This window comes from Mya arenaria, chromosome 12, assembly GCF_026914265.1.
Source record: "Mya arenaria isolate MELC-2E11 chromosome 12, ASM2691426v1".
Taxonomy (NCBI): Eukaryota; Metazoa; Mollusca; class Bivalvia; order Myida; family Myidae; genus Mya; species Mya arenaria.
This window is the reverse complement of record NC_069133.1, coordinates 33,093,114-33,113,915: the sequence shown is the minus strand read 5'-3', so window position 1 is coordinate 33,113,915 and position 20,802 is coordinate 33,093,114. Positions and strand designations below refer to the sequence as shown.

The following is a 20,802-nucleotide window of genomic DNA, read 5'->3' as shown; positions in this document are numbered from 1 at the left end:
GTACCTGAAGTGGCCAGCCATCCAACCGGAGAGATGCCCCTTGCAGTGGAGTTGGCGAAGAGGCGCATTGCGGCTACAGTTGCAGTCCAGTTTACGTAAGGTAAAATGGACAATCAACATCAACAAAAGTATGTATTATTTTGCTCATTTTTTTGTATAAGTTTTTGTTTGCACTAATTGGATCAGCATTGGTTTCTTTAAATATTCCATCTTAAAATAATGTTTTCACCAAGTATGTCACTTTATATTTCATAGCCTTATTAAAATATATTGACATCATTTTTAAAGGTTATAATTAAATGAATTATTTTATCAAACATATCAAAGTTCTTCGAATTAATAATTCTTTTTCCCAAAATACATGAGAATTGAAAAGGCATTTTTTGTTGGTTTTATAAATCTTACATTGAAAGTGCTAAAGGTGCCCGCATCCTTTCCCAAGATTTATTTAACCGAACCCAAGTAGCAGAAAATGTTTATTTCTTTTTCGTGTATGTTAAACTATAGTATTTTTAAATAAAATGTTTCACATTGGAGGGACTTCATTTGTATAAGACTAAACGTGGTATATAATAAACTGGTAGGAAAGGCTCATGAAATGAGAGTGCAAAACAATATAAAACATATGTAATCCATATAAATATCTCTGTTTAATGAACATTACTTAATTGTTTTGGAATGATATGTGTTTATAACTACTTTAATTCACATGTTTAACAATTGTTTATTTAATTATGATACTTGCTTATTGTACGTATAAACTACTTTTTGAAATAAGTTACTGGACCAGTTTTTCATTTGAATATGATTGTTTCATCGTCAACGGTACCTGAAGTGGCCAGCCATCCAACCGGAGAGATGCCCCTTGCAGTGGAGTTGGCGAAGAGGCGCATTGCGGCTACAGTTGCAGTCCAGTTTACGTAAGGTAAAATGGACAATCAACATCAACAAAAGTATGTATTATTTTGCTCACTTTTTTGTATAAGTTTTTGTTTGCACTAATTGGATCAGCATTGGTTTCTTTAAATATTCCATCTTAAAATAATGTTTTCACCAAGTATGTCACTTTATATTTCATAGCCTTCTTAAAATATGTTGACATCATTTTTAAAGGTTATAATTAAATGAATTATTTTATTAAACATATCAAAGTTCTTCGAATTAATAATTCTTTTTCCCAAATACATGAGAATTGAAAAGGCATTTTCTGTTGGTTTTATAAATCTGACAGTGAAAGTGCTAAAGGTGCCAGCATCCTTTCCCAAGATTTATTTAACTGAACCCAAGTAGCAGAAAATGTTTATTTCTTTTTCATGTATGTTAAACTATAGTATTTTTAAATAAAATGTTTCACATTGGAGGGACTTCATTTGTATAAGACTAAACGTGGTATATAATAAACTGGTAGGAAAGGCTCATGAAATGAGAGTGCAAAACAATATAAAACATATTTAATCCATATAAATATTTCTGTTTAATGAACATAATTTAATTGTTTTGAATGATATGTGTTTATAACTACTTTAATTCACATGCTTAACAATTGTTTATTTAATTATGATACTTGCTTATTGTACGTATAAACTACTTATTGAAATAAGTTACTGGACCAGTTTTTCATTTGAATATGATTGTTTCATCGTCAACGGTACCTGAAGTGGCCAGCCATCCAACCGGAGAGATGCCTCTTGCAGTGGAGTTGGCGAAGAGGCGCATTGCGGCTACAGTTGCAGTCCAGTTTACGTAAGGTAAAATGGACAATCAACATCAACAAAAGTATGTATTATTTTGCTCACTTTTTTGTATAAGTTTTTGTTTGCACTAATTGGATCAGCATTGGTTTCTTTAAATATTCCATCTTAAAATAATGTTTTCACCAAGTATGTCACTTTATATTTCATAGCCTTATTAAAATATATTGACATCATTTTTAAAGGTTATAATTAAATGAATTATTTTATTAAACATATCAAAGTTCTTCGAATTAATAATTCTTTTTTCCAAATACATGAGAATTGAAAAGGCATTTTTTGTTGGTTTTATAAATCTTACAGTGAAAGTGCTAAAGGTGCCAGCATCCTTTCCCAAGATTTATTTAACCGAACCCAAGTAGCAGAAAATGTTTATTTCTTTTTCGTGTATGTTAAATTATAGTATTTTTAAATAAAATGTTTCACATTGGAGGGACTTCATTTGTATAAGACTAAACATGGTATATAATAAACTGGTAGGAAAGGCTCATGAAATGAGAGTGCAAAACAATATAAAACATATTTAATCCATATAAATATTTCTGTTTAATGAACATAATTTAATTGTTTTTGAATGATATGTGTTTATAACTACTTTAATTCACATGCTTAACAATTGTTTATTTAATTATGATACTTGCTTATTGTACCTATAAACTACTTATTGAAATAAGTTACTGGACCAGTTTTTCATTTGAATATGATTGTTTCATCGTCAACGGTACCTGAAGTGGCCAGCCATCCAACCGGAGAGATGCCTCTTGCAGTGGAGTTGGCGAAGAGGCGCATTGCGGCTACAGTTGCAGTCCAGTTTACGTAAGGTAAAATGGACAATCAACATCAACAAAAGTATGTATTATTTTGCTCACTTTTTTGTATAAGTTTTTGTTTGCACTAATTGGATCAGCATTGGTTTCTTTAAATATTCCATCTTAAAATAATGTTTTCACCAAGTATGTCACTTTATATTTCATAGCCTTATTAAAATATATTGACATCATTTTTAAAGGTTATAATTAAATGAATTATTTTATTAAACATATCAAAGTTCTTCGAATTAATAATTCTTTTTTCCAAATACATGAGAATTGAAAAGGCATTTTTTGTTGGTTTTATAAATCTTACAGTGAAAGTGCTAAAGGTGCCAGCATCCTTTCCCAAGATTTATTTAACCGAACCCAAGTAGCAGAAAATGTTTATTTCTTTTTCGTGTATGTTAAATTATAGTATTTTTAAATAAAATGTTTCACATTGGAGGGACTTCATTTGTATAAGACTAAACGTGGTATATAATAAACTGGTAGGAAAGGCTCATGAAATGAGAGTGCAAAACAATATAAAACATATTTAATCCATATAAATATTTCTGTTTAATGAACATAATTTAATTGTTTTTGAATGATATGTGTTTATAACTACTTTAATTCACATGTTTAACAATTGTTTATTTAATTATGATACTTGCTTATTGTACGTATAAACTACTTATTGAAATAAGTTACTGGACCAGTTTTTCATTTGAATATGATTGTTTCATCGTCAACGGTACCTGAAGTGGCCAGCCATCCAACCGGAGAGATGCCCCTTGCAGTGGAGTTGGCGAAGAGGCGCATTGCGGCTACAGTTGCAGTCCAGTTTACGTAAGGTAAAATGGACAATCAACATCAACAAAAGTATGTATTATTTTGCTCACTTTTTTGTATAAGTTTTTGTTTGCACTAATTGGATCAGCATTGGTTTCTTTAAATATTCCATCTTAAAATAATGTTTTCACCAAGTATGTCACTTTATATTTCATAGCCTTATTAAAATATATTGACATCATTTTTAAAGGTTATAATTAAATGAATTATTTTATTAAACATATCAAAGTTCTTCGAATTAATAATTCTTTTTTCCAAATACATGAGAATTGAAAAGGCATTTTTTGTTGGTTTTATAAATCTTACAGTGAAAGTGCTAAAGGTGCCAGCATCCTTTCCCAAGATTTATTTAACCGAACCCAAGTAGCAGAAAATGTTTATTTCTTTTTCGTGTATGTTAAACTATAGTATTTTTAAATAAAATGTTTCACATTGGAGGGACTTCATTTGTATAAGGCTAAACGTGGTATATAATAAACTGGTAGGAAAGGTTCATGAAATGAGAGTGCAAAACAATATAAAACTAATTTAATGCATATGAATATATGTTTAATGAAGATTATTTAATTGATTTTTGATTGATATATGTTTATAACTACTTTAATTTACATGTTTAACAATTGCTTATTTAATTATGATCCATGCTTATTTAACATATAAACTACTTATTGAAATAAGTTACTGGATCGGTTTTCCATTTAAATATCATTGTTACATCGTCAATGGTACCTGAAGTGGCCAAGCATCCAACCGGAGAGATGCCCCTTGCAGTGGAGTTGGCGAAGAAGGGCAATGCAACTACAGTGGCAGTCAGGTTTGCGTAAACATTTTAAACTATAATTTTGTGCCTTCTTATCATGTATTAAATGTGCCAATGTTAATATTTCTGAATATTTTGTTTGTCCACATAGGCCTTTTTCTATATATTGAACGTTTTTTAAATATAAGTGACTGCGTTCTTTCATTGTTTCAGCTGTGTGTCCCACCATCCGGTTTGGAATCGATGCCCCATGCATTAAGCTATGGATGACATATCACGTATGATACTTGGACAGGAGCAGGTAAGAATCGTGTTTAAAATAAATGATATAACAATGATTGTGTTGTACTTTGTTGGCCAATTGTTATATTGATGAAATTGGTTACAGTCACTACAGGGGATACTAGTGTTATTGATTGTGAATTTGTTCTTGCAAAATGATCGTATTGATTTTAGCTTATCTTTCGAAAAATAAGGAGGGCTATACTTTACAGCTGTTGTTCAGAACCAAAACTCAATTAGGCTACATACCTCCATATCACGCTTTATACAAATAATGACCGTTAACAGTCTTAGGAACCTTAGGTTTATGTTTTGGGTACAGTGTTTTCTTGTTTTAAGGAAATTTGGGATGTTCACAAATAACTTTTATTCTCTTCATTCATTTGACTTGATACAATTGTTTACGGTCATCAAACAATAACGTTACATACTTCCATGAAATCGACCCATATGTGGTTCAATATTTCAGTGTCAAGGAAACCGGAAGTGTCCCAACTTGCAACTCGGAAGTGATGCCTCTTGCAACCTGTACGATGCTCAGTGGCATTTGGAATGGTACGGATAATAAAAATATTGCTTGATTGAATTTTAGAACTTAATACAGATAATATTTAATGGAAATATCGTTGAAATATAGCTATACTTCGTTCGAATGGCATTCATACAATAAAGATTTAAACTTTAACTGATATCGAAGTTAATTATTGATATTATTATGAAGATGACGATGGTAAAAAACGATGATGGTGGGCTGTTGGTGATGATGCTGATCTTGTTATGTTAATGGATAATGGTTTTGTCATCAAGATACTTAAACATGATTGATAGTTTGTTGTTTAAATACAATTTCAGCCCGAAGGCCGCTTATACCTGTCTTCCATTAAGAACTTTTGGCCCTGCGTGACGACAACTTAGTGATGACACAATGGTTAACACCTCACTGATGACACAATGGCTTGATAGCTAAACTGGATCCGGCCTTATCACGGGAAACACAATGGAAAATGAAATATTCAATACATTGACGCTCTATTTTTGTGCCTTGTGTTGATCATCGATAAGACTTAGATTTTTGTGACAATCTTATATTGTTTTGACATTATAATAGTTATGTTACATTCTTATTTTGTAGTGACTTTCATATGTTCATTTGACTTTCTAGTGGTATGTGAATTCTTATAATGATGTGACAATTCAGTGTTTATGTGACATTAATATATTGATGTGACATTCTTATATTGATGTGGCATTAAGGTGTTGATGCGACGTTCTTATATTGATGTGACATCTTTATATCGATGTGACATTTTATTGTTGATTGTTTAAGATATTACACAATGTTTTATCGAATATGATTTCATACAAATTCGAAAAAAGAATGTTTGTATACATGTTTCATATGTGTTTATACGTGCATACATGTCTGGATAAGTTCCGTATATATCCTATATTCTGAGGAATGAATTAGGGGTTATCTGCTTTAGTTAAGCCCTACGTGCATCGCTACGGATAAACACGTTTCATCCACCGTCTGCGGGTGTTTTGCGTGGGCGGCTGTCATTCCTATGAAGGATATATGATCAAATCTGTATCACCGTTAGTAAGAATTAATTAGAGGCGGAATTAAGACTCTTTGAAACTTTGTAATTATTTATTTTTGGCTCCTGGTAGTATACAGGTTTGGTCAGGGCATGTGCCGAAGAGGCCGGCAACCTTAATTTTAGACAGAATGGAACAATATGTTCAAACTTTTCAGTGTTTAAATATTTATGTAGATAATTTGTTTTAAAAAGAAATGTTTTTTCGCGTTTACAAGTGTGTGCCACACTGCTCCAACATGTGCCAAAATAAATATCGAAGTCTTGCCCCATGCAACAAAGTGTATCAAACTACATTGATATTGTTTGAACTTAATAAATATCGAAAGTATTTTTTCGTTATGTTTTATTATTGATGAACTAATATATCAGTTTTTGGGTGACACCCAGTCAAGGTATTGAGTAAGGTCCAAATGTGAATTGGTTACCCTACAGAAAAGGTGTTTGCGTGCAGGAAAGTTACCTCATTTTAAGAAAGCCGGCACTCTTATTCAAAGTACACATGTATAACCATCATAAATTTTGACTGATAAACCTTTAACTACTTATCTAATTATGCATTTAAGATGTGAAAACGCAAAAAAAAAAAAAAGGATTGGTGAGTGCTAACAGATTTACTGTGATCTACTGTGGTCTCATTAGGTAGAAATACCGTGTTTTATGTACCTTTCTTTCCAATTAAACTCGATATCCATCATAAGAACCATTCCTTTCGACATGTTTTCATCGGTTTTGGTATATTAAACAATTATATTAATTGTGGTAAATCTTATTTGGGAGTAAGAGTAAATATTTAAAGTAATTGTGTCTACTAAAGCATGGTAAAATCATACAAGAGATTACACTTATCAACGTTCAACCCAATGCGAGAAGCGTGGACATAATGGGGGACTTAAATTAAGACAGCGCATGAATCCTGACCGGTGGGATTTTGAAATATAATAATCATATGTCACAGAAAACATCATTTAAAGAATTCTCACAACGCCATTCTTAAAAATATAAGTTAATATGATTATACTTGAAGTCTTTTCAATATCCCTGATATATATGCAATCAGCAGAGCGACCTTATAGAGGACTGTATATAGTCAGTGTGGAGTGTGGAGTCATTTGGTTTACTTCTTTGGATGTATAAGCGAACTTATTATATATAATCATCTAAATGTATACAGTGTTAGTATTATTTACGTAATAGATACAAAATATAAAACTGGTGTTTGTCCTAGCGAAACGGGTTCTTCAGTCTGTAAGAGGACACTTGAATAATAAACGAGTAACTGTATCCGACTTAAACGACGATAAGTGTATTGCATATATTAGTGAGCAAATAAATGCCGCATGATAAATAAATAAATACAGATTTATAAAAAGATGAATAGAAATATTTTTCCGAACGATAAACATTAGATTATTATTCAGTGCTTTTATAAATACGATGTATTGGCACGTGGGAGTACTCGAAATGCTCGTGCACGGTCCGCTTTCCACTTTTAGATGGCACTTCTTCAATGGCTCTCCTGGGGGTTTAGTCGTATAACTGAGAGGCGGTGGTGGCTAAAACCCTGGAGCCCCTTTCATTTTCAAAAGTGCAAAAAATAGAGCATGCGAGGTGGTTTGTTCGCCGGGGTTTAATACTGCATTGTGTTTTAGTGGGTTGTATGTCGTGGTTTGAGTTGGTTGGAGAGGGTGGGGAAGTGCCCCCAACCCACCCACCCTTACTCCGACTTCCCACCCCTCTCCAACCACCAACAATTACGGCATACAACCTAGGCTACGAATGAAGTATGAAATCCGGGCGAATACTCTAATGTATATACTTTTGAACATATACGGGGTTTTCGGGTTTTCACAGGCTTCGGATTTTCGGTAATTCCCTGACCGACTTTTTCATGACTAAAATTTTACTTTCTTATATTTTTTCTTAGCAACAATAAGCTTTATTTATTTCCGGGTTCAAAGTTTGGCAGGTCAGCAGAAAAGAAAAAAAACCATTAGCATTTTACTTTGAACAGCGACATGATAACCAAGAGATGCCATCGTTGTTAAAATAGTCTATTATGTCCACGGTATGTAAAACATACTGTCATGAAAAATCGACCTGAGCAGACACTTTCAATGTGTTTATTATCATTATGAAACCGTTTTGTTCATTTTATGTGGCTAAATTATGGGTTGGTATAAAACGCAGCGGTTAATGCAGCCAATATAAACATACAGTATAGGGAAAGCTGTTTTGGTCTTATTACGGGGTCATTCATTAAACAAACAAACTTTGAATTCGTTTATTAAGTGTCATTCTTCACAAAAATAACATATGTTTAAATCATTCTGGCTACATACTGTATACCTGTGCTTGAAACATGCACTTGTGAATTCAAGGATGAGATCTTAAATGTGTTGATACATTTCAAAGGCATTATCAATTTTAATACGGCACAAAAGCACACGGTCAAGTGTTAGTCTAAAATAATAGACGACCTGTTATACCAACTTATACGGGATTCTTCTAATCCCTAAAATTAATATTTTACCATGTAAGTGCAAAGATATTTTGCACAAACAAGCGTTTTAAAAATGCTTTAAAACACAGAATCTACCTTTCCAATAAAGCGAATCTATACTGGCTAAGGTCACAAATCCGAACACTTTTTGAGTTTTTTCACAATTATCTTGGAGAGTTTTTGTTGTAGCAAGTTAAAATTGCGTATGAAACATCTTTGGTTAATGTGACAACATCAATCAAAGTACAGATTCACGATCCCATCAATTTCATGTCGAAAATCATTCATTTTATAGACAGTAAATCACCTTTAAATTTATGCAATGGAGGGCACAAATACCGAACACTTGAAAAGCGAAAATACATGGTCATACAATTATAATTAATAAGTATGCTATATTAAAGAAACACTTAGCTACAAAGTTATTTATTGTTTTCGATGTTTTTCAAAACATGAAATTCAAATGTAAAGCGTGATATCTATTTATAAATATCATAAATGTAGGTCAACATAACTGCAAAACCTAAAGATGCGCGTGCGCCCTCTGACGTCATTCCCCCGTGTGCTACATTTTGATCTTTAAGGTATAAACATTGAATGGCATTTTTTTAGAAAAATACTCAACAAAACAAGATGAAACTACGCAAATGTGACCAAGGCAAGCCTTTGTATTGATCTAGATCATCGAATAATCGATCACGGTAAACAAACGCATGTTTTAGCTGGTGTTCGGTATTTGTGCCCTGTTCGGAAATGTACCGTCAACCAGTACTGACATTGACAACAATTATGCCAAATTTAACAACTGGGCCATCTCCAGCAAGCTTCAACATAGACCTCGTAAACACATCGTAACAACTCAGCCATCTCAGAGGTGTTCCTATTGTTGTAAAACTGTGAACCGCCCTTCATGTTAGTCCACCTAAATGGCCGTCAACGATTTTTTACTATGGCAGCAGGGCTCTCAATAATTGTTGTAGTAGGAGGTTGAGCATCGAAAGTAGAAGGGGGGTCTGGGGGTCTACACCAACGTGGTTTAAGGGGCAGAGCCACTATCCAGCCGGGGTCCTGGGGGCCACAGACCCCTTGCTGAGAACGATTTTAAGCATTATGAAATCTGTTAATTTAAGATCCCCAAAGAGCAAAACTCCTGTTTTGCACATCATTACACATGTATTTCGACTGGAAATACCATTGATGCAAGTAAAAAAAATAATCCTTAGTTCGAAAACGTAATAATTATGTCGTCACAGATTGTCCGTCGTGAGTGCGTGCGTGCGTGCGTGCGTGCGTAAACTTTTACTTTAAACGACATCTCCTCTGAAACTGATAAGCGGATTTTGACAAAACTTCACAGGGATGTTCCTTTGGTGGTCCTTTACCAAAATTGCTCAAATGGTTCCGGTCCATTGCACAATATGGCCGCCAGAGCTAAAAATAGCAAAATCTTTAAACGACATCTCCTCTGAAACGGTTCGGCAGATTTTGATGAAACTTGACAGTAATGTTCCTTGGGTGGTCCTTTATTAAAATTGCTCAAATGGTTCTGGTCCATTGCACAATATGGCCGCCACAGCTAAAAATAGCAAAATCTTTAAACGACATCTCCTCTGAAACGGATAGGCAGATTTTGATGAAACTTGACAGAATTGTTCCTTGGGTGGTCCTTAACCAAAATTGCTCAAATGGTTCCGGTCCGCTGCACAACATGGCTGCCAGGGCAAAAAAATAGAAAAACCTTTAAAGAACATCTTCTCAGAAACCGATGATCAGATTTTGATGAAACTTAACAGAAATGTTCCTTGGATGGTCCTTTATCAAATTTGCTTCAATGGTTTCGGTCCACTGCACAAGATGGCCCCCAGAGGTAAAAATAGAAAAACCTTTAAACGACTTCTCCTCAGAAACCGATGATGGTATTGCAATGAAACTTGACAGAAATGTTACTTGGGTAGTCCTTAACCAAAATAGCCCAAACAGTTCTGGTCTGCTGCACAACATGGGCACCAGAGCTAAGAATAGAAAAAAACGTTAAACTACATCTTCTCAGAAACCGATTATCAGATTTTGATGAAACTTTACATAAATGTGCATCAGGATGCCCTTTAACCAAAATTGCCCAAATGGTTCCGGTCCGCTGCACAACATGGCTGCGAGAGTTAAAAATAGAAAAACCTTTAAGGACTTCTCGTCCGCAGTCTTCACGAAAAACATTTTAACCTACTAGCCAGTTGGACTAGCATAATGGCATATTTTACTAGTCCGAATGACAATCTAGTAGTCCGACTATTTTGCCACATTATAAAACTGTATGCTTGAGGTAAATACCTATTTCAATTGAGCAGCTTGCAGTTTGAGTAAACATTTCTTTATTATGATGCTCATGCAGTGATAGGGAGTGACATCCTTCTGTTGGGAATAGTGCTCCTTGTTTTTCAGAACCTATGGGTACTATGTAAAAACAAAAGGCATCTTGCTTGAATAGACTGTAATAATATCAACATGGTTAGAAAAGAAATGCCATGCTTTAATAGCTTTGATTACATTTTACTACTGAATTACCTCCCTTTAATAGAAAAAAAAAATAATGTCTTAATTTTTCACGTATAGCATCTTTAAATAATTTTTAAACAATAATAATTTATGAGTAAACATATAAGCATAAAGTTCTCACAAAAAGATCAATTTAAAAACCTTACATTTATACATAGGAAAGTATATATAGACTGAACATTAATTTTCGTTTAAGTGACATTCTGAAAGTTTATGAAACAGCTATTTTTAGTAACTTAAATGGCCGAAAAGTGTAAGTGAAACACCAAGTCGATTCTATCTCGTCAGTTCTTGTTCAGGTTAGATATTTGCTTCATAATCTATTCAGATTAAATGTTAACCGATGATCAGATTTTGATGAAACTTGACAGAAATGTTCCTTGGGTGGTCATTAACCAAAATTTGTTAAATGGTTCCAGTCCACTGCACACCATGGCTGCCAGAGCTATAAATAAAAAAAACTTTATATGACTTGTCGTCGAAACCGATGACCTTTTTTCGATAAAACTTGACAGAAATGTTTGTTTGGTGCTCCTTTACTCAAATTGCCCAAATCATTTCGGTCCACTGCACAACATGGCAGCCAGAGCTATTAAAGTAAAAAAATTTTTTAAATAACTTCTCCTCAAAAATTGATGATTGTATTTCTATGAAACTTGACGAAAATGTTCGTTAGGTGGTCTTTGCTTGAACCTTTTGGCCAGTGGAGCACAGGCACTGATGTGCCTCTTGTTTTATTTATAAAAGGAAATTTCAATCAAAATAGTCATCCTCCTACTCAGTCATCAGCACATGGCAGATCAAAAGCCTTACTGAATAGCTTCAAGCAGTCATTGTAACAGAAAATTGGGTCTTAAAGAAGAATTTCAACACAGTCAAAAATAATCATATCCGAAATATGTGTAGATCTTGCAATCACATTTTTAAAGCCATAATTACGCCGTTTTTGAGTTGCCATAAATAGAACTGATTATTCATATTACCTACCTAGAGACAAAGAACGATTCAAGTTTTCTTTGTTTACCGTCGTCTTTTGGCAGTGTTGGAAATTTGTGGTAGCCCGATATTTCAGCTGGGGCTGCCGATTATCCCCAGAAACTAGCCCGACCGGAATACTGTTTTTTCCTGATGCGATTTAAAAAAAAACCATGCCAATAAAACGTGTAAATCGTCGTGTTTTTATATGCTTATTATTCAAGAATGCGTCCTACCTTGTGAATTGATCAATTAGTCGCCTTGGCAACGGGGAAAGATCAAAGCGATTCGCCGTAATTTACGATGGTCAAAAAGATTATTGCTCTGCGATTCAGAACTGCAAGCCATGTGCTGAACGGTTGCTAATTCATTTAATGTATATAAACACATGCCAAAAGTAATTAACGCCCGAAGTGACAAGTGATTATCCATCGTATCCATTTGTCTTTTAGCAGCAGTCAAACTCAATGATGTCAATAGCTCCGCCCATTATGTAAATTAATTTACTGATAACCTCGGCAGTTTTCGCTTACTTAATACTTACAATGGCTGTGAAAAACAACAATGCTAAAATATCAATATCAAAATTGATATTTTATTTATTTGATCTTTATTGTATTTGATTTATTAGCTTAATTTAAAAGAAGTTTTTAATGCATAAACAGAAAATCAACATTTTACATCGTCTTAAATGCGTGAGAAACAGGTGCCCGTTTACTTACTGACATATTTAATCAAAGTGGAAGGAGAATTGTTGGATATAGAGTAAAACTGCGGTCGTTCGAACAAGCGGTCGTTCGAACAAGCGGTCGTTCGAGAACCGGCGTTCCCTCGAGGTCGGAGCTTGGTCCCGAACTTTTTTCCTTCTATTTTCATATAAAATATACCTACGCTGCATCGAAACCTAATTATGTCGAGGAGTCGAGCAATATTCTCGGTCCCAAGTACACAAATCATGCACAAAATCTTATGGCTCCCTCGAGGTCATAATTTCACACTTTTTCCCGAACGCGTGTTCCAAAATAAACAAACAACTGCTAAGTATCAAAATTTTCGCCAGTTGTCAAAATTGCAATGACAGTTGAAAGGCAACATGACCGATATTAGTTGATATGGGCATTTTAGAAGATAATTAATAGAAGTAAATGACGAGAAGTTAATTGTGAGAAATGTAAATGGGTAATAAAAAAATGAATAAACACTACCATATCGATCCAACATCGGAATCTCTGAAAAGAATTCCTTTTTGTCACTTTGCTTTGCAATATGGCCATTTTGTAAAAAAACAATCGATTTATTGATATTTCTTTTACATTTTATATTTAGTGTGCATATAGTAAATGACAGCCTTTGAACATTTGAGGGACACATAATTGCTGTCTTAGTAAACATACTACTTCATACTTGAAATACACTGAAATATATTTCATAACAGACTGGAGAATTGAAAATCGGGTCGTTCGAAACATCGGTTCCCTCAAGGTTTAGGCTCAGTCCCCTGCGACCTCGAGCGATCGCAGTTTTACTGTAATTAAATCATTGTCAGTTTACAGCACAGTAAGGTTTTATTACCTTTGAATTGCTTTGCCATTTATTTTAAAGAACAATTATAGGAATATTGGCAATGAAAAATCAGGTAGTTTTGTTCATACATCCGAAACTTGAAAGTGAAACTGAAAGAAGAAAGAGAAAAATCACTAAAGGTGATTGCACCATCACAGTTGAACGTATCAAAAATCAAACTGATCGTATTTTTTCATTTCAATTTAAAACATATTGAACATATTTTTTGTATGATAAGGGACATTTTAACAACAAAATCATGAAATCCTAATTTAGAAGGCAGCTGTAAACCTGAGAATAGTGGCGGGTCATATGGCCATAATTGCCAGGGGATATCCCCGGCCCCGGGTCTTATTGAGAGCCCTGATGGCAGACTCGAGATGTCCACCATCCCAGCACAAAGTAGCGAATGGTCCTTGTGCAGGGAATCCTTGCGGCCACAATTTTGAAATTATCTCTGTTACAAATTAAAATTTCTAAGAAATAGTACTGCCTACAATTAAACACATATTTATTTATGTCATTATGCCATAAAACATGTTCAAATATAATAAAACAATAGCATGTGGCGATTGTTTACCAAGTATCCGGATATCTGTCAATCTGGGACGAATATGACAGGTTGTGTACATGTATAAAACGGTATTTGTGACCAAGAATATATTTAAATAAAATAACAACTCTGTTGACAAATAAAATCCAGCTTAGATCACTTTCAGGTATATATTGAACAATTTTGTCATTATTGTTTAACATTGATGCATAATATTACCATATATTCTTTCGCCCAGTGGTAATTGATAGAGAGTTGTAGCGTTACAGGGATACATAAGAAATGTCAAAATAATAAAAAAGTATCCCTGATCGCTCATTGTTGTAGCTACCCTTCATGTATATATTGTTATGTTTTGACAGTTTGAAATGAAAAAAACACATCAAACTCATAATAATTTGTTGGATATTTAATTTTTTGTGTACAGAACTATAAATATAAAATAACATAATCTGGTAATATTTCTTGTTTTTATGATATTTTATAAATATGCTTTAACCGGGAATCCTTATCGGAATAACTACCCACTTTTGGTAAAAAACAATTAGCATGTGAAGGATTTGCCATATCAAAAATCATAAAAAAAATCTGTCAAAGTACAATTGTTTGGAGGATATAGGAATGCCAAATCTATGAAAAAAACATTTTATCAAAAATTATTTTATAGTATTCCTACTATGACATTCAGACACGCATTTCATTTAATGATCTATACCAGGGGGCAAGAATCTTAAGGGACTGGTAGATGTTCACCAGTAAGGTTCTAGCTGTGTTTATGGCTTCTACATGCTATGGTGGGTTAACCAGAAACCATGACTTCATCACAATCCAATTCCACCACATTTTTAATAAAGTATTATTGTTTTGTAAGATTTTGTGTATAATGCCTAAAGAATACATTTGGTTTTGGGTTACTCGACACTACATTCAAAATAAGATCTTTTTAACCTTTTTTATAGTCTGCTGGTATAAAAGATAACTGTGTTTCAAGCTTTATACAGAAGATTACTTTAACAACATTCTCCAATGACGACGAAAAGGTTATTAGATAAAGCTTAATAAAAAAATAATAATAATAATAATGAAAAGTCTACCTTTCCTGTTTTTGAACAGGATGTAACCCTAACCAAGCCATTCATTTCTTTGAACAATTTTGAAAAAGCACCTATGAACTTTGATTGTTTAAAATCTGAAATGTCTATCATCTTCATTTTCAGACAACCATAGGAGAGAAGGAGACAATGAAGATCTTTGGAAGATTTTCTATACCAAGGGAGTATGTTGAGAGCATTGTTAGCGTGATCCTGAGGGTGCCAGCACTTTTCATCCTTGAGGCATGGTACAAATCTGACCCTGACACAGCAGTGCAAAACACTCCAGAGGATGTCAGGTTCCTTGCCCAGGCTGCATATTACAGTAGTATGTATCTGTTCACAACTACACACATCCTTAGTTCTAATGCATCCATTTCTAAATAGGATTTTTTTTTCATTTATTTAATTTAAAATTATGACAATTCTGATATCTTGTCACATTATTCTTTCAAAAATGGTTCCGAATTTTTAAACTGATGATTAAATGCAGCCATGCGGTAAAAATGTTCTATTCTTGACTTGCTGCCTTTATTCAGTCCTATTAATCTTTCTAATGATTTTTTTTACATGTCATAAGTTTTGAGTACAAAAGGCTCAAATCTGAAGCGGCTTAGGAAATTGAAGATTATTTTTTTCTGTTGAAAAATGAAGCTGAAATTGAATTTGCTTTAGAACTAAAATAGATTGCTTCTGGGAGAATACTTAATGATAATGAAATAAAAAAAATTGTGAGCTTGTTACACAAGATTTCCACATAATTCCAAGAGGACGTTTTATATTTAATAGACTTAATCACAATCTTCAGAAGTTGTATAACAAGACTATCTACAAGAATTGGAGACATGTATGACTAGAACAACGTGAATAAAGGGGGTGGGGGGGAGGGGGGGGGGGAGAGGTCACACCATAATCCAACACAAAAGTTTATTGTAAAAATATTACTGTTAAATAAATACAATATGGACATAATATTCTGTTAAATTTCAGATTCATGTAAACTAGTGTTTTTTCCATTTTGGTTGATACATGTAACTCAGGATAGCTGATATCTTTCCTAAAAAAATTTTATAGTCAACAATATTTTCTTTTTTTTTCAAAGTATTAAGTTGATATCTTTCATTAATAAAAAGAATAAAAAGGGCAACCCCTCACGCATCTTTGGGCATTCAATTAAATCTTAGTGATGCATTAGATCTTGGGTTAAGTGTATTTTATCAGTCTTGCTTATAAAATTCTGTAGTACTACACTGGTCACATCATGTGTTATGGTAAAAAATATAAGAATTCAGTTTTCAACATTTTTCTATTGTCTGCCATAATTATGTTACTACTGTTAACAAGCAATATCAAGACCAGGAATTGCTGAACCATGCCTTAAAAAAATATTTCATAATTAAGAAATTAAGTTATAAATGACAAAAGTGATTTGAAACTATTTATGTTGACTTGGCTAATTTCATTGTATTGAATGCTCTATAGTGTTTGTGTTATGTATTTCAGTTCTGGTCGTTGTTGCTGTTTTGGCCACCATTCCCCTGGTGAAGCTGGTTACACTGTATATGTACATGATCAGTGTAGGCCTCGTGTCGGGTGCCTACCATCTCTCCAATCTATACACAATTGTCGAGGAAGAATCGGGAAAAGACGTTGATAACTCCTTACTCGCTGTCTTTAAGGATTATGAAATTACAAAGAGACTGTTTTTATACCTTCTTGCACAGTGCCTTATTGGAACGTTGGCAGCATATTTGCTGGACATGAAAGACTGGACAAAATATTCTCTTCTGGTTTTTACAACTCCTATAATGGCTCGGTTATCAGGTTTGCCAGTCAGGGATTTGTCAGCTGTACACAACTTTGCTACACTGTTTATCCTACTGATGGTGCTATTTTATACATTCAACAAACTAACACATGGAATAGGAGTTCTGAAGGATGGTTTGCAACAAATCAGAGAAGCGGTGACAGAGTTTGGCTACATTCCTGTGATAATAACATACTGGCATGCAATGATGATGCCTGTGCAACTCCTTATTTTCTGGACGAGCTTATTTCTGTCCCAGCTGTTTGTATTTTATCAATCAAAGGGCATACCAGCAGATGGTCAATTGTTAGTTCTTTTAGCTGGAATGGGAGAATGCTGTGCGACTCCTATAAGTCTGTTTGCCTTATGCATTGCGATTTCCTACTTTTCATACTACATTTTGACTCTGACAAAAGTCTTCCTGCTGGGATGGGAAGGGCTTTATCACGATAATGACCTGCTCCGCGGATGGACTGAAGGATTAACTATGATGCTTGTGGCGTTACAGACTGGCCTTTTGGATTTAAAACCACTTGAACGAGCATTTCTAATGAGCATCTTATTGTTTATCGTTGTTTCATCATTGGTGCAATCAATGTATGAAATCACAGACCCAATTTTGCTAGTGCTCAGTGCCTCTCATAGTAGAAGTTTAAGTAAGCATTTAAGAGTGCTGGCCCTTTGCACAGTGCTATGGGTTTTGCCGCTGTACATGACTCATCAAATATGTCAATATTTTGACCTTGACTTTTGGCTAATGATCATTATCTCAAGTTGTATTTTGACCTCTGTGCAAGTCATAGGGTCTTTACTCGTGTACTGGCTGTTTTTATATGATACATTCAGAACGGAAACCTGGGAAAGATTAGATGATGTCGTGTATTACATCAGGTCATCTGTGAGAATTCTGGAATTTATAGTGGCAGTGTTTGTTGTATGTTTCGGAATTAAAGAATCTCTGTTTTCCGAATGGAGTTGGATAAACTCTGGAATATTAATCATTCATTGTTACTTCAATGTGTGGCAACGTTTACAGACTGGTTGGAAGACATTTTTGTTGAGACGAGAGGCAGTGCATAAGATTGAGTCGCTCCCTGAAGCAACTAGCGATCAACTTGAAGCTCATAACGATGTTTGTGCAATTTGTTTCCAAGCTTTGAACTCTGCAAGAATAACTATGTGTGGACATTTCTTTCATGGTTGCTGTCTGAGAAAATGGTTGTATGTGAAAGACACTTGTCCATTGTGTCATCAACAAATTAATGCTAATATGCCAGTTGACACCAACTCAAGACACTTGAACAATTTGCTGAATGTTGATAATGTCAATGATCTTGTAGAAGGCGATATGGAAGATTATGTTTCTGACAGTGATTCAAGTGACGAGGAGGATTCAGAAGAATGTTCTGATGATGAAGAAGTTCTTATTGCAAACTGAAATGAAAATCAAACAGATTAATGTTTAACTTCCAGCTTAATGGATAGTGATAACTTATATGCTTCGAATGAAATAGTCAAACCAACATTACCCATCATATAATTATTATTAAATTCATAAGATTATTTTTGGTGTAAGAACACTTTGATTGTGGCTACTTTCATCTTTAGATTCCAGACTTTCGACACTCATTTATTGTACTGAAATTCTCCCGCATCACTTGAATGTTGTAATGAGAACTTCAGAAGTATGGCCCAAGTGCATAATCATAGTTGGGTTTCGCTGAATGTGATACTGTTGTTTTTTTGGAATCGGCTATATGAATGTTTAGTTTTTGTCCTGATTAAAACAAAATCTAGTCATGTACAAAAGTCATTTTGTTCTTTGAAGTAACAGGTTATATGACAAGTTATTCATGCTTTTACGGATACACTACTTGGAAACAGTCTATCATTAATTTGTCAAGAAATTGTGTTCTTGAATTATGGAGATTTTCTTAAAAAATACATAAAAACACTGTCATCGAGAATGCAATCGTCTGTATTCACTATTTTTTGCATTTAAAAAAATATAATTGCATATATTGATTTTCAAAGCCATCAAAGTACTGTTCTACCCTTTTTCTGTAAGTTTGGCATTTCTATGTAATACATTGGAGTTATTCCCAGACCAAATACTATATTTTCAAATTTTATTAAAATGCACTGTATATGTTGTGTACTATCTGGGGTTTAGCCAGGTTTTCAAATGGGCAGGTGACAGGGTGCTAAGGGTGAAAAAAGCTTTAATATTAGATTAAGCTGGGAATTACTCAAATATTATAAATTTGACCAAGAATATTTGAAATGTGTTTAATTGTCAGATATATTAAGTTTGTATGTGTTTACAATCCTGAATAGCTTTTAAAACATATCTGATCTAAAACATTCAATTCTTAAAAGGCAGAAGGCTGCATATGCTGGTCTACATGAGGGCAGATGGGTGATACCCCAAAACGGAAAGGTGCAGCCCCCCTCCTTTAACTCTAGCTGAACCCTAATACTATGATACATCTTTTATTGATTCATGTAAACTTATTTCATTTCCATTCTTCTCATGATTTCAATCCAAATCAAGCGAGGAAACTGCTATGCTGATGTAAAAGTTGTTGACAATAGCCAACTCTGTACATACATTTTTTTTTGTAAAGATGTGATAACATATGAATTTCACCCAGACCCTGTACGATGAAAAATTATGATTTGTTATAAATAAATTGGTGAATTGCATATTGTAATTTTTAATGTCCTTCATTTTTTTTAGCTCTACTGGCCAAAGGCCAGAAGAGCTTATGTGATGCAGTGTTCGTCGTCTGTTTGTACAAGCAGTAACTTGTTGATATCTATGAGAGCTCAGTTTTTTTACGAAAACCAGCCAGATCTGCACATGCATGACTGGATTATGGCCTTTGAATTACAAAAAAATGCTCTTTTTAGAGAAGGAATACAAAAGTTTTGAAAACAAATATGAAGCTTAGATATTTGGTGTGTAGCATTGTCTAATAGTTTTCTACCAATTTTTTTCCAAATCAGGACCCTGGGTTCAAAATTGGCCCCACCCTGAGTTACATAAATATATAAAGGAAAAATGTCATATAAGATAACTCACAATAGGACAGTTTACAATTGTTTGGTAAACTGCGGAAAAATTCATTTAGTTACACTTTTAGTCTGAAACATCAATTTTCAAATGCAAATATGAAAACTGCAATCTGCGATTTTGCAGACTAATATCATTGGTTTTCAGACATTTATGCAAAAATTGGCCCATTTCAAGACAAAAAAATAAATAAAAAAAAGTTGTCAAAACAATCAATCTGTGAGAGTGCAGCTTTAAACCCATTCACTCATGGTTTGTAAATGCACTTTTTAAGAAAAAAAATGTATTAAGAAATCAAGTGTGGCAAAACATAAGGATTGTTAAAACTAAGATACTGACAGTTGGAACCCTTCAACTATTGTTGATATTTGTTCAAATATTGTTTTTGAAGACCACAAATTTAGATGTTGTTACTAACAGGATTGACACTATCACCTGATGTAATCATTGTATTCTTTAAAGGTCCATGAACTGTTGTGTATGTCCTTGTGGCCTAGTGGTTTAGGTGTCGGTTACAATTTTTTCCTGACCTTACTGGCAAGGGTAAGCAGCCCACTAAATCCAAAGTATCTTTTTTCTGCAACTGTGGTATCATAGAATAAAATAATGATAAACTAAGTGTTTTCAGATGCATTACCAGGAAAACT

The 20,802-nt window shown here is 33.9% G+C and overlaps 1 protein-coding gene across 1 annotated transcript; it reads left to right on the top strand.

The window, feature by feature from the left end:
- Positions 1–7,976: 7,976 nt before the first annotated feature.
- Positions 7,977–19,785, top strand: LOC128212379 (RING finger protein 145-like). Its single transcript, XM_052917815.1, has 3 exons — positions 7,977–8,102; positions 15,399–15,600; positions 16,776–19,785. The coding sequence occupies exons 1-3, from the start codon at positions 8,094–8,096 to the stop codon at positions 18,515–18,517; spliced, it is 1,953 nt and encodes a 650-aa protein (XP_052773775.1). The 5' UTR covers positions 7,977–8,093; the 3' UTR covers positions 18,518–19,785.
- The last annotated feature ends 1,017 nt before the right edge of the window (positions 19,786–20,802 follow it).

What these genes read in the sequence shown, in the direction of transcription:
- LOC128212379 (XM_052917815.1), top strand. An exon ending in CCAGGCTGCATATTACAGTA is followed by an intron (nt 15,601 to 16,775) that starts GTATGTATCTGT and finishes TATGTATTTCAG; the next exon opens with TTCTGGTCGTTGTTGCTGTT.